Below are 15,730 nucleotides of genomic sequence, written 5' to 3'. Positions count from 1 at the left end.
GAGAAGCTGTCAGTCTTTGGAGAAAAAAAAGGAAGTATGAGACTTCTTGATATAACACAAATATGTAAGGAATCTGAGATATTGTTCCCCATTTCCTTGAATATTACATTGGACAGTTGTCAGAAATCGTCTCCTCTTTGTCTGTCATCTAAATTAAGTACGTAATTGATCTTTAAAAAAAAAAGGAAAATTCTGACAGGCAAATCTTTCTATTTTTTTTCTTAATGTGTCTAATCTTTTCAAGTTCAAAGCATTCCAGTGGAAATCAAACACAATTCCTATTTTAGAATCCTGCTTATTAAGCACACTGTTTAAAAGATGGGCTTTGAGTAGATAGCAATACATTTTAGCTATCAGGAGCAGCTGTAAAATCTACTTTTTAATGGAAGATTTGGCATATACTCTATAAAATAGGGCCATATTGTATAGATGTCACTCAACTTTGTAAAGCTTATATTGGCTTTGTAATTTTTCATTCATTTACTTCAGTTGTTAAGTGCAGCCAGGCTACATTTAACAACTGGAGTAAAATGAAGCTAATAGAAATGAAGTAAAATTCAAGAAAAAATCACATTCAGCTTACAATAAATGTTACAACTTCAGCTAAAATAAAAGTAAAATATTTAATGTTATGTAATTATATTCTGCTACACTATAAATACATGAACTCCTTGTACAGTACCAAAAGTTTACTTTTTCACACTATTGCCTATAAAAACAGTTCATATATTAATCTCCTAGTTCCAGAGCTGGAAAGTAATGACTAGCTACATTTAATAGATTTTAAATGTTGATATGTTCCCTTTGAATAGGAAAACAAGAAAGTCAGATTCCATCCAAAATTCTTACCCAGCTCATTACCTGCATAACACATCTTAAGATTTAACCTGCACAAAAATTATCCTTGCATTGTTCAACCCCTCTGTAATGCTTAACACTACATACTCTTCATGAGCATTTGCACTGAATGGATTTGAAAACAAAGCTAAAGAGCTTTACTCTCCACTTAACCATGAGCAGGGTCCCATCAAGAGGACCAGGTGCTGTGCAGGCACCCAAGGAAGCCGCTCTCCACCGCAGGCACTGTGTTTATGGAGGGAAAGCATAAACACTCACTGCCCCAAACCAGAGGCTACAGCCCTGCCCTCAGCTCCCACACCAGCTAGGATGCACTGAAATTGCTGCTGAGTACTTATAATTCATTTAAAAACAAATTAAATCCCCTTCAGTTGGTTCTGTGGCGAGGGCAGTAACTCCCTGCTGACAGATGGTAATGAGGAGCAGGCCCACGGTATCTTCTCTGAGTGCTCCCGCTCAGTCAGCAGGAACACATCTGTTTATAACCTCTGCTTCCATTATAAAGGTAGTTAAAGGCTCAAGATTTCTCATTTATTTACACTCTGAGTTTAAATTTTAGTGACAAGTTTTGGAACCAAGGCTTCACAACCCTACAAATCATAAAGAAAATCTCTGCGCTTGGACAAACCTCTAAGAAATATCATTTAGGTTTTTATGCCAGACAGCATGAGAATTTACATCACATAAAGGCAAACTGAAAAGCATTTTACTTTTTCCTTCACAATAGTTTCAATTTTGCTATGTAGAGTTCAGAATTGAAAGACAGGAAAAAAACGTAATAACTATGCTTTTGAGATGCGAAAATAATACTTTTTTTTTTTTTGTATTTGGTAGATAGGTTAACTGTTAGCCATACACATGGTTTTCAAAGCTTGCTCACAGCTTCACTCACTGCATATACATAATCATACATTATTTATTTATGGTTCTCCGTGTCTCTCTCTGCTCTGTCTGACAGATATTTCCTACTTCCTTTTGTGCCTTGTACTTATCTACATTCTGCAGAAGAAACAATTAACCCAAGTGATTTTCTCAGAACAGCATTTCTTCACTTTTTATCTTAGCAGAATTTAATTCAGATACATTCATTTATCCTGTCTCTAAGTTGAACAAAAGTAAAAGAATCATGGCTTTAATCTGTTTGCTTTTACAATGAAAACTCAGGGGTCTTAGCTTTTTTTTTTTCTGTGTTGAAATTCTGCATGGTTAAACAACAATTGAAAGGGAGATTAAAAAATAAGACAACAAAGAAGTATGTTTATAGAAACTGGCCAGCTAGATCTCCAGTGTGACATAGAAAAAGAATGAAGGATCTAAAACTAGCAAAAAATGTATGTCACAAGCTGATGCATTAAATGCAAATCAAATATTCTCATAGGAAGATACAATGTGGAAGAGAGTGAGCAAGTGGAGATGCCTTGTCCTTGGAGTTAGCTCACTGCATAGCTAATTTATAGAGAGAGGCTCACATGGATATTCTCAAGGAGTCAAAGCTCCTGAGAATCCAGCTTTGTCCTCAGCAGGACAAAGTTCAGTGAACTGCTATAATCTGTATAAGAAAATAAGCTTGGCTGGGAAATAACTTGGAAGGTTTCCTTTGTGGGAAGCATTGAGATGAAAGACTACTGTATTTTTGCAAAAGCATTTTAAATCCTTCAAAAGAATGGGCACAGCAAGAGGGTAAGAAGACAGACACTATTAACTGGCAAGCTAGATGCACAGAGGAAGAATAATGTCAAAGATTAGTACAAATATAGAAGTCACACCTACTAGATTTCAACACATTCCCGATGGCAGGACTACTGAATATTTTTTTAGAGAAAGGATGTTGCAGACTTCAATCCCACTTCTCCTCTTTAATCTCAGGCAACAGACATCTCCTAACACTGAGTAATGGGCAAGTGGGCAGAGCAGAGGATGAGAGACGCACGAGAGAGATGCAAACATGGTTCAGAGCAGAGCTGCTTCTTGTCCCCTTGTGTCCTGGGGGGACAAACACTGCAGAGGGATTGGGTCCTGCAGCGTGACCAAATATTTCTTCTGGTGCTGCAAAATGGGAAATAGACACTTGATTTTTTTACCTGTCACTGCTTTAGAGCAGCTCCTCTCTCTGATCGGAAGATAAGAATATGCAAGTGCACACGTGAGATCTCTTTCATCAGGGGTGAGCTCTGCTAAAATGTGATCTAACCTGAATTACAATGTAAAAATCCGCAGCCTCCCTACCTTTATTATCTGCCTTTTTTAGAATTTGAGATTTTTTTTAATCTTTAGACACATATTCAGTAGTCTTTGAGGTGTGCATTTCTTCCATTTGCTTCTCAGATTGCTAATGTAGATTAATTGCCTGTTTTGTCTTCTGAAAACTTAAATTTAGAAATTTTAATGAATACCTAAAACATTAATAAAGAGTACAGACATGCCTGTGCCTGCTTCTTCCTTTCCATTTTCTAAGTTGCACTGCAGTAAAAGCAGGATCAAGGTCTTCAAAGAACAGCACTGATTAAACTGAAAGCTATATTTTTATAGTCCTTTCCTTCTGTAATCTAATAAAACCTTTACATTCTGTACTAGACACAAGGAATAAATCAAGGAGAAAAAAGATCAAAACAAAAAGGGTTGGATAGAATGTGTTTTCAAGCAATTTTACGTGTTTTACCGCAGAGGCAAAGCAGAGGGTTTTTTAACTCAGCAGCACCTCACGGTCTGAGCAAGTGCTCAGTGCCCTGAGCTTGGGATACTTCTGCTGTCCTGGAACACAAAAACTACATTTCCTCAGTTTGCTGGGGAAGAGAAAGCTGGGGCTGAAGTTCTGGTCTGGCTTGTCATCTCCATAAGGAGGAAAGAACATGAAGGGGTGGAGGGAAATGCAGCAGCTGATGCAAGGCCATTGAAAGGCAATTTCCGTGAGGCTGACACCGGGCCAAGAAAACACCCAATGCCAGACACCAGGAACAGCTGAAGCAGGTTGCACACTGTTGATAATTATATTGTCCATGGCAATGTTGCCTATCCAAATACAATTTGAAACAAAAAAAAAAAAAAAAAACCCAAAACCAACTGGTATGAATAAGCTCAAGAGGGAATTATTGAAGCTTTAGAAGCAACTAGTTGCTACAGATTAATCAGCTGTATACAAATGTAATTTTAACCAGGAAAATCACAGGTCTTGAAGATACCTAACCATAAATAAACATTGGTGCTGAAGACTTAGCATGAAGTACTGCCTGATTTACAGATTATTGAGTGCAATATCATCACAAATGAGAAAGTGATGAGATAAAAACATTTAAGCATCAAGGGAAAAACAGATAAAATGAATACCAGTAAAATGTGTAGCAAATCTGGTTGATGAAGAGGGCTAACACTAATATTCTAATATTGATGACAGAAAGAAAATTATATAAACATGAAAAGAATGCTACCTGTATTTTCTTAGCCTTCATGAATTTCTTTTAGAGAATTAACAACTAATAGAAAAGTAATGCCTCAAAGACTAAAAAAAAGAATATGTTTATTTTAAAAGCCAAAAAGGCTTTTAAAAACAATTTTTTTGTTTGTAAATATGCAATATGAGTGATGAGAATGAATGAAAAACAAATGACTGAGGATAGCTGGAGAAGGCAATAGATCAATCAGCTCAGTAAGATGCATTAAAACTTGACCACTTTGTTTTACATCTCAAGGGCAGCAAGTTAGGGCTAAATTAAAACTTTAATTAAACTAGTAATGTATGACAGATGTACTTTACCCCTAACCCAAACTATCAGTAATTTGGTACAGGCTCCAAAGCAAGTAAGACCTGAGCTGTATCCAGGCCAAGAACTCCTCTAGAAGCTCTGAAAGGGGCAGAGTGACCCAGAGAGCATCGAAGCGCATGAGCTTGGAACAGGGATTGTGTGAGTCATGCTTGCACAGCAGGTGGCTTTTCCAAGGGTCTTTTATCAAGGAACAAAGAGGGCTGTGGGTACAAGGAGGTACACACATACCCTTCCTGCTGTGTTAAAGCTGACTACAAGCCAACCACATCTCACAGCCTCAGGGAGGCACCTCAGGGAGCTCTCCCTGCTGGGCAGCGTGGCTGCAGGGCAGTGACCTCCCCTTGCCCTGGGACAGCTCTCAAGGTCACTCCTTGAGGCAGAGACCGTTCTACAAACAACCAATCTTTGGATGAGTCCAATTCAAATTCTCTAAACTGCAGCTGGAATGCACAGCAGTGGCTCTCCCCTGGAAATGGGACTCCTCTCAAGGACTGGGATTCCTTACCTGAGACTAAAAAATCCTTCCTTACCCAAGGCAGAGAGATCCCTTACTTATGGATCCTTGGTAAGTGGCTGGTAGCATGCTGAATAAATATTAATGAAATCCATGCAGATAATTCCTTTAGACATATGCCATTGTCCAAGTCTGAGACTAAGTCTGGACCTAGCCACAGCTGAGCTCCACCAGGGCTTTAGAAAGCAAGAGGGTCTGCTCTGAAACTCATGACCCATTGGGAGGGTCTCCCTTACCCTTTGGCTCTTTGGTCAATACGCAAATAATTTGAAATAGATTTGAACTTGATTTTCCTTGGTATAACGTAGTAACTAATAGAGTGAACCTTGCTGTTGAACTTTACTAAGATGCACTTTTATAAATTCATATTAAACCCACACTTGTTAATACCTCTGACACTGATCCTTCAGGCAATCTGAATCACTCATTTGTGACAAACTAGAGCAGTTGGCAGGATCCTAAATCAGGATCCACAGCATAAACCTACAACTGTTTATGGTTATTAAAATGGTTTTCAAAGTGAACAAAATAAACATATTCCTTTGAATTTGTAAATGGCCTAGAACAGATGACTAAAAAGTAGGAAGGAGTAAGCAGAACAAGCATTGACCATTTAAGCCAGTTACCCTGGGCTGCTGGGTGTGAGTGGCACAGGCAGAGGTGCCAAGCACAGGATGAAGTGCATTCTGTGCCTACTTCAAGCATTGCCAACCTCCCCTCCCCATAATGCCATGTGAAAGAGAAAAGGAGAATCTTCATCTTCATGTTAGTGCTATAAACTGAGTCTTACATGCCAGAGCTTTGACTTTCTTTCCAGCCTGTCTCTGGTAGACTGCCCCTCCTTCTTGATAGAGCTTTCCAGTTTCTTTGTGACTGTTCCATTATTCATAGCCAATGCAAACATCAGAAAACTTACAAGCTTAATGCAACAGTAAACCAGCTTAGCCAGGTACAACTGAACCTCTGAACTGCACCACAGAGTTTCCTTCATGCATATCTAGTTTAAGGCTGCTGTGGAAGTTCACCCTCTTGTGAAAGTTGCAACTGAAGTGCCACTGCAAGAGCCTTCTGTAACCAAATGGCTTCAGGGAAACTGGTTGAGTTTGCAAAGTGTTTAGGGAGTATAAAGAGGAGCCATGGAAATAGGTGTATTAAACAACACCCATGTCTTTGCTACTTGCACTACAGTGTTTATAGCGGGTATTGCATCACCTTGTTTCCTTCAGAAGTAGGATAAGTAGTTCAAAATACATGTTACAGGTAAAGAACTCAAACGAAAAGAATAAAATGTATTAAACCATCTTTTTTTGTTGTTGTTGTCGAGTGGTGGCTCTGTTTAGGGCATGAGAAGTAGGTAGGTATTTCCAAATTGTGATTTTTAAAAAACGTTCTTCGCATTTGTTGTGCAGACATATCTTTTAAAGCAAACTAGCTTAATTTTGGAGCTAAACTCAAAAAGATTAGGCTTTAGGGACTGATTGCCCCTCGTAATTCCTCAGCTATGGACTTTACCAAGTAGTGTCCCTAAAGGAATTCATAGTACTGAGTATGTGCATTTAAAACCATTACAAAATCTTAAAATTATTAATTAATTACATTATTATGAACTATTTAAAAATTATAGGGTTAAAAACCCCCTAGTGAATCACATTTACAACTGCAATTCAGAATGTTGGGGGCTTGTTTGGTTTTGAAAAACCTCCCATACATGCACACAGAGGGCAACAGCACAATTTAAATTATAATCCAGGTACCTCAAAGCTCTACTTCATTTGCAGGTGATTTATAGCAGCATAAACCCAAACAACTTACAAATCAGGGCATCCTACTGTGTTTCTAGATAACTAGCACACTTCTGTGAAATGTATTGCAGGTTTTGTTCCTTTTTGTCCTTCCCATTTAGACACCATAGGGGCAGTTCACAATCATTTAAGAAAATTACTAACTCTCCTCTTACATAAGAAATGAAAATAGCTGGAATGAATTACTATTTATACTCACTTGATATAATACGGCACTTTGTTTGGTGAGATTGCCCTCTCCCAGGGGCCTTGGACAGAAGCTGTTAACAACAAACAAACAAACAAACAAATAAATAAATAAATAGCTGCACACATACACTCATACATACAAACATACCTAGAAGAGAAACGTGGAGGTCAAACAGGAAAGACAACGTTAATCTCTAGAATTACAATTTTTCTCTCGGCCATGTCGATCCAGGTCTGTTTGCTCAGTTACCCGTGGAGACAGGAAAGATTAACCTGCTGTTCTGAAACCTCTGTCCTAATCTGAGAGAAATTGAACTCATTCAGCTGCAAAGATAAATACAAAAACTCCTTGAAAGCTAAGCTCACAGAACAGATACGAAGCAGAGCAAGCAACATATGATTCTAGTGTGTTCCCTTGTAGGATTCCTCCTGCTAAGGTGTTTGACTGGGTTTTCTTCTATTTCTTTCCTTGTGTGGTCAGCACTTCTCATCCTTCTAAGAACAGAATTATGCACTTGTTTGCATTTTACGTTGAGTGAAATTACACTGAGAGAGCATCTAAATATTTTGTGTTTATTCCCTTGCTGACTTGCTCTAAATGGTGGGCATTTTTATTCTTATTTCTCCACATTACCAATTGTGTCTTACTGTCTTCCAATAACAGCAGATAATGGAGAAAATGACAGTATGATCACAACAAATAGAGAAGAAATAACTTTGCTCACTTTTGGCTATCATGGTGTTAAATGTCAACATCAACTTAGAACACAACGAAAATATTTTGTAAAAGAGGTTTCTATAAAACTCATTTGACAAAAGAATTATAAATTATTTTTTATTAGAGGCAGAGATAAGTTATAATTTAGGCCATAATCAGGGAGATTATTTTTTTATTAGGAATTTTTATATGTCAAACAAATTAGAACGAAGATTTTTCTTTCTTTAATATAACAATTAAAACAGAAAACATATGAAAAGTAATCTAATGGAGAAAACAACCCCAGCCTGTTGGCTTCACCCATTATAACCTTTCTTTTTAGTGACCCCTGCTGTTCACAAAGGAAAGCAACTGTGACCAGGACAACTAGGAATTAGCTTCTTGACCATTTGGCTCTCCTTTCTTTCCCTCTCTGACTCAAAATAGATACTTTAAAAATGCCACTCCCAACTTGCCTTATCAAAATCAACAAATCACAATACATACAAATAATAATTACAAATACACATATTTAATCTATTTTATACCAGATTCACAGAAATCAGTCTGTAGAATGAAGTTTAGTTTCTCTCTCGCCCACATATTGGAGTATGGACAAGAGTTTGAGGAAGAAGACGAAATGTGCTTCTAAAATGGCTGTGGAGGGAAATCTCACTAGTTTTGCAAATGAACTGTGAAGAAGGGTTGAAGGAAGACTAGGGACTCCACTGAGGGGACAAAAATCAGCTATGGGAGAAACTGGTGCTATTATAGATGGTCTGAACAGGAAAAGGAAGAGCAGATGGGAACCAGGATACAGGCTGGGGAGAGGGTAAATGAATTTCATACAAATTTTGGACAATGCTAAGAAGCTAGGGAAAGGAAGGAATATGTTTGGAAGAACCATAGAATCCTTAGGGTTGGAAGGGACCTTAAATATCACATGGTTTCAATTTGCCCACCAAGGGCAGGGAACCTCCTATTAGACCACATTAATCAGAGCCCCATCCACAATGGGGAATCCACAACCTCTCTGGACGACCTTCCAGTGCCTCACCACTCTTGCAGTAAAGAATTCCTTCCTAACACCCAATCTCAACCCATCCTCCTTCATCTTAAGGCTGTTTCCCCTTGTCCTATCACTACATGTCCTCATGAAAAGCCTCTCTCCACAAATATGATAATCCTGTTTCAGATTGCTGGTGGCCAAGGAGTACCAAAAATTCTGCCTCAGCACCTCTGCATGTTCTGCTGTTGTCTTCAACCCCCAGCCAGCCAGCTGTAGCTAAGCTGTCATTGCTTTCCTATTACTTACATTTACACAGATTCATGTTCTTAAAAGAAGAAAAGTGAACTTCAAAGGTATGAACCATGAGAATCAGTAACTCTCAAAATGTGCAAGAAACAGATTTTTACTTACAGAGTTAGATCTCTTGGAGAACCAGCACACTACACTGCCATTGAGGGCTGTAGCATGGCCCACAAACACAGGAGCACAAAACCATATGCACTTTCAAATACAAACACTCAAATATACACCTAATTTATATATGAAATAACCCTTCTTGGGCCAGGCACTGCCCTTTGGTTCTGTGTTCATGGACTGCACGGCTGAGGAGCTGTGGAGGCCAAGGCTGCTGCCCATTGAGCTGCTCCTCCTGGCAGCCTGAGCTGCAGCTGCTCAGTTCCTGCGCTCAGCTACAGCCTCAAAGGATGTAAAGATGTTATGTGTTTTGTAGAAATGTAAAAAGTATCAAAAATAGAATATTGTGTAATGTTTTGATGTTAAAAATCTCAAAATAACCCCATTTTCAGGTTCATACAGAATTCTTAATCATGATGCTTAAATATTCTTTCTACTTGTAAGAAGGAAAACTGCTACAAATATAATTTTGATGATTGCTTCAATATTCTCCATTCTAGATGGCAATAGGAAACAAAAGCTAAGGAGTTAGCTTAGTAACTGTTTCATTTTACACTATCAGTTACTATGCGATTCCTTTACATGCTTTCATTCAGTAATTCTAACCTAATGTGTGTTAATATGTGGTCCATCAACCAGTTCTAAAATGCATACTCAGTGACAATTGTAGGGTTCTTACCCATGGCCAATGGCATCAAGTGAGAAATAATTCAAATCAGATTACACTAAATTATCATTTTTGAAAGCAAAATACCCTTCAGTATTAACTAAAAATTGACCTTGTTCCATATTTCTCTCCCAAGAAATCATTAATGTTCCCAATGGGAATACTACCAAGTTACAGTTGTTCCACTTTAAGATTTGTTTTTAATTCAATAGCTAAAGGACAGAATAGAATGCTGCATATTTTTCAGAAGATGTATTTCATCTGTTGCTTCTGAATTAATCTGGGTAAGAGCTTTGCAGTCATAACTTATTATCACAGAATCTTACATATGATAGTGTTCTTTATCCATTAGAAGAGGAACAAATACTTTTGCTTTCATGAGAGCTCAGTGCTATAGGAATAACAAACAATTCTGTGATATTCTGCATAATTGGATTTAGTATTCCTTCAAGAGGTTGCTGTGAAGCTGTCTATAATACACTTCTGGTTTCCTGGATGATTCTAACCTTGCATAAATTTGAGTTGACAAAAAGTGCAGTACTTTTTGCAGCTATACACAGAGAATAATCATTTCATTTTTGGCAGAAGCCCAGAAACTGAGACTAGCTGTTTCTTATCTTTGGTTATCAGTACAGGTTTACTATCCATTACAAAAGTAGTACAGGTAAATGGTTAAATCAACCTAACCTGTCTTGCTAGCAAAGACTTCAAATATATATATATATATATATATGCTGTAGTATCCCTGTGTGCTGCAGCACTCAAGAAGCAGACATTTTCCTGTTTGCTGAGAGTAATTCCAAACTGTTTTATTGCTTGAGCTTGCACAGTGTAAGAACCCATTACCATACACCCAGCTACTTTCAATGCTCTTGTGACTGAAATTAAATAACCACCACAAAATACATGGCATTTTAAGAGTGAATTTAAATTTCCCTACACTTTATTTGAATTGACATATATTTTAATGGTTACCTAATTTTTGAGTTTTATTTCTTTCTGTAGATGTTCTAAGAGCTGAGACTTGTTTTGCCTGTGAACACAGTTCTTGCTGGTAAGCAGACATTCTTACTTGTTGGCAGAATGTATAGTGAAATGGTGGCATGCTGGCTCTCTGAACTTCAGTACTGTTTTAATCTATGCAGGGATCTGAATGAAATATTAAAGAGGATGATAGTAGTTGATACTACAAAAAAATAATCTTATAAATATTTCACTTTAGCAATGCAAACATAATGAAAAATACATGTATGTTTACTAATGGTAAACTATTCCTTCAGCTATTCAAAGAGTAAATTTGGTATGTCCACATTTAAATGCTACTCTCAGTGGTCCTCATTTAAATAGTCAGCACAGACTTTTAGTGTGTGCTATGTATCATATGAGTGTACTTTTTCAGTTCTAAATAAAAAAAAAAAATCTTTTGACTTAATTTTCGCTACGAGGTTTTGGACAGAAATCACAAAGAAGCATTGTGTAGTGTTCATACACTGTTACATATATCCTGTCAACTATTTTTTTCTCACTGTTAGAAATTAATTATATTTACTATATATTCATTTTAGCATCATGGTGATGCTAAAGGTGAGCTCATTTTTACATCCCCATTATCTTGTTTGGTGGCCATCGTGTCTGTAACTCAGCAAGCTGCTGAATTATGTTCACATTTCACATTTAATGATAATAATTCTCTGACTCAGCCTGGAAATTCTACCTGCATGACCTGTGTGACTTACACTGTTCTTACCTAGCATTATCATCATTAATACCTTAATACAAACATAGAGTTAAGAAATTGTTTATTTATTTACATGAAGTTTGTTTTGATGCCAATTATTTCCACTGCAGCAAAGTATGGATTTGGTGACTTTAAAGGCAGGCAGGGAGAAAAAAGGATGATATGATCTTTGCATCAGGAAAAGACTCTGATTCTGAATCAGAATTTCCCATCTGTGTAAGCTACTTCAACTTTTCAAAGAAGATCCATTGAGTACTACATTTTGATTATTTTCAGATAACACCTTTACAAATGAGAAAATGCTGCTCTCCAGAGACTGTAAGGAGGTCGTGCTTTTCCTCCTTAGAGAACATGCTAAAGCAATATTTCCCCACCATAATCAGTGCATGAGGCAGGCTGGCAGGATGCCATCTCCAAAATGCATATCTGCAAGGCAGTGACATAATAGGAATGTTTGCATAACCTGCAAGCTCTTTGCAACAAATGCCACTATATACCTGTAAAAGATAGGGGCTTTTTCAGCTAAGATTTAGATTGATTTCTAAATTATGTGAATTTTTTATTATTCTAGGTAAGACTGATGAACAGTCAGACCATGTTGTGCAGCACTGAGGTCTAAAATTGCTTGATGTAGCTGAGAAACTGATGTTAGAATACATCAACCACTCAGCTGAGAAGCTGCAAGGCAGAAACATCAATCCAAACCTGCCTTTCAGAAGGTCTGCACAGCTTAGGGTCTGTTCTTCTCCAAGCCCAGCTGCACATGGGGATGGATTCATGGGTACTTTGGGAATAGAGAGCCCCTTCTCAGCTTGGATTCTGCCCCTCTTAAGTCCAAGCAAACACTCACTACTTGCCTGGAGCACTGTCAGCACCGTCTGTCACCGTACCACACGTGAAGACCTTTACCAAACACCATATTTAGAGCATGTCTAGCCAGAGAAGTGGCATCTTCAATGATTAAAAAATCTCTAAGAGACTTTTAGTCATTAAAAAAGTTCAACATGTGATCAGAATCCATTATGACAATCATTTTAGAAGAGTTAAAAGAGGCAATTCCTCCCTGTGTTTCCTGCTGAAATCTTTATGGCCAACTTCAGATTTATCATCTGCAGCTTAGGGTCAACATTATATGGTAAGACCTAAATAATGCACACCTTTAATCATGAACAGTGTTCCAAAAGTTTCCAAATGCCACTTTGTATTGTGAAATATAAAATCCATCTAGTGCTCATTTTCTTAAATGTCACACAACTGTAAAATGGCAGAAATACAAGAATCTACTTGTTTAATAGCAGAATACTGAATGAAATAGAGCAAAGAAATATAGATAGAGTTTATAATGGCCCACATACAGGTACTCCACATTGTTAACTTCTGTTGCACTCTTATGCTCTTAAAAATGGAGTCTCTAAAACTGGCTGATCAAATGAGGTGATAAAGTGGCCTAATCAAATTGGTGGTGATTTTTGGCAAATGAAATTAGATAAATAGAAAATAAATCTTTGGTAAATCTTCCATGTCTTACATAGCAGAACAGAAAAATTCTGATTTACATATATAGAATATGCCTGTTGCAGCCTAGTCCTGGAGCTTGAGGACCAAGGGATGTCCTAAACTGAACACAACATCCAACTCCTGGCAACATGGGAATATTGTTAAATTCATCTGAGTTAAACTTGGCAGGGTGAAAAACATTTGGGAGGCAAGAATCAGTCTTCACAACACATTAATTCAGAGAGTGGACAAAAGTATAATAGACAATAAATAGTCAACTTTTGAATCTTATTAAGATCAAAAAATAGTATTTGTTTACTTGTAAATGATGTAGCATTACAGAATAGGATATTCTGCCAGCCAAGGATAAATTACAGAAATTAATTAGGTTGCTATAAAAAATGAGATAGCATATCTCCTACTCACTCCCTTCAAAAAATCCCTCATGAAGACATGGTCTTCAATATTTGCTTGTCAAAAGAATATCTCAAAGACAATATGATATAATGCATGAAGTGACAAATAAGAGGGAAAGCTACAGTTGCTTGCACTGGAAAATAATCTATCAGATGGATGGGTAAAGTGTCCTAAGAGTCACAGAGCCCACTCATTTTTAGACTTGGATGTCTCAATTAGGACTTGCCCTTTTAAAGACATCTGCCTGTGCAAGAAAGAGCTTCCCTAGCCTTTGCTTTGCATAATAATCTGAGCACTCACACAGAAGGTGGGAGAAGTGAGCACTTGACTTCTCTCCCAGCTTGGAGGAATTCAGAGCCACATCTCCAGCTTCTCAGGAGAGTGGGCTAAATAACTGAAGGAAAACTCAAAGGCACAGAAATAAGAAGAAAAAAGACTCAGATCTGAACCTGAATAGCTCTGACCTTATCCTGAGAAGGAGGGACCTACGATACACAGCCTACTCCTCTGATTTTTATTTTTAAGCAACAATTATCTGCTACAAAATGCAGCAGCTGCACTCTGATCACTTACAACACAAACTGGTGGCTCCAGCATTTGTCATCTTTCTGTTTCTGAATGAAAGCTGCTGAGGCTGCCTCATCTTGTGTTGAATTAAGTTCTGCTCTTACAAGTCCAAAAACTGAAAGGCACAGTGAGGCATCTCCTGTTAGGTATCTCCAGGTCCTAGCACAAATTTAGGTATGAGGATTTAACAGGCTGGTACTGACAAATGCAGGCAGCAAAAGCTCATAGCCTGGGAAATATGAATCAGAAAATTTGGCTATGGGTACATCAGCCTTTTAGCCTTGCAAACCTACATGTTCTTTCTGTTCCTTGTATTCCCAGTTTTTTCATGTTGATGAAAGTCCATGTTATCTGAGCTTGAAAACCACTGGAATCTTCCAGTCATAATCCAAAGTAATTGGCAGTTATATGGTGAGCATGGTTTCATGCAGTCACTTCACTGACATGCTATACTTACTAAAAGATGGCTCTTACTGGGGCTGGACAGTAAATTACAAGGTTTGCTCATGGTTTTTAAAGATGTAACACCTATTTTTCAGCAATCACCAGCCATGCACATGAATGAACAATCACCAGCAATGCACATTAAGAAGTGTGAGTGATTGCTGAATAGCACTGCAAATGATATTAGAAACAGTCTGACATCAATGCTACCTCTCATTTATTGCATCTCAAAAAGAGTAATAACTATTGTGACATACAATAGTTATGTGTGGGTCTTCCAACAAGAGAAATGAATCTCATTTTGTGTAAGAGGCACAATCACAGAGAAAAATACAGATGAAGTCAAAACAGTAAAATTATTCCAGAGGAGTCACTGAAAACTTTGGAGCTGGCATTGTGTTTAAAATTTGCAGATATTCTTTTTCACACCTCAGTTACTGTATATAATTCCCAAATTAAGCACCATCATCCATGAAAGGATGAGAGATTTTTCTTGTAATTACTTTGATAAATATTTACAAGTTTCTTTTTAATAGAAAGGTCTTATTTTTACAGTGGTTTTACACACTGATTTAGAGAATTCTAATTAAACAAGTCTAATTAAACATGTCTAAGCAAGTCCTTCAAGACCAACAAACTCACTCCACAAATCCATGATATCAAGTTTTTTTCCCATTTAATTCATTTATCATCTGTATCTTAACTATTGTTGTGAATTCTGTGTGACCTTGGCAAGGAATGAACTGAGCTGGAGCTGGGACTGCCTCTGTGGACACTGGCAGAGCAAAATGAGTTTGGGGAAGCCTGAAGGGCAGAAGCTCAAGGAGTGGGGTGAGAGAGCCCATTAAAAAATGTAGAAAGCCTGGAGAGATACAAGTTCATGTGAAAGGTCATGGCCAGTTTTAATAAGTCTTTTACAATTGAGGGAGATCTAAAGCCTTAAAAGAAGGGAGACACCAGTGGATCCCATTCCTTTGCCACTATCTCTTTAATTTACAACCAGGAAACATCTGAATTGTCCCATGCCACAGCATTGATAAACACCAGCACTTGGTCATTTAAAAGATGAAAGAGTGGAAAAAGAATGTTGAACAGCATGAAAAGACAATGGAGAAAAACTCTCTAATTTTAAAATGCCACAAATAAGAATTTTTTT

The 15,730-nt window shown here is 37.6% G+C and overlaps 1 protein-coding gene across 13 annotated transcripts in view; it reads right to left on the bottom strand.

Annotated features, from left to right (window-relative positions):
* Nucleotides 1–15,730, bottom strand: part of DMD (dystrophin) — a 1,046,893-nt gene that overhangs the window by 110,511 nt on the left and 920,652 nt on the right. For all 13 annotated transcript variants that reach the window (XM_064706931.1, XM_064706854.1, XM_064706864.1 and 10 more), the window contains one exon: nt 7,135–7,195. In XM_064706931.1, coding sequence (XP_064563001.1) covers nt 7,135–7,195 — 61 coding nt within the window. The remainder of the gene's footprint in view (nt 1–7,134; nt 7,196–15,730) is intronic.

The sequence above is a fragment of the Zonotrichia leucophrys genome, chromosome 1 (genome assembly GCF_028769735.1).
Source record: "Zonotrichia leucophrys gambelii isolate GWCS_2022_RI chromosome 1, RI_Zleu_2.0, whole genome shotgun sequence".
Lineage (NCBI taxonomy): Eukaryota > Metazoa > Chordata > Aves > Passeriformes > Passerellidae > Zonotrichia > Zonotrichia leucophrys.
The sequence above is the reverse complement of the archived record's forward strand: the minus strand, read 5'-3'. Positions and strand labels throughout refer to the sequence as shown.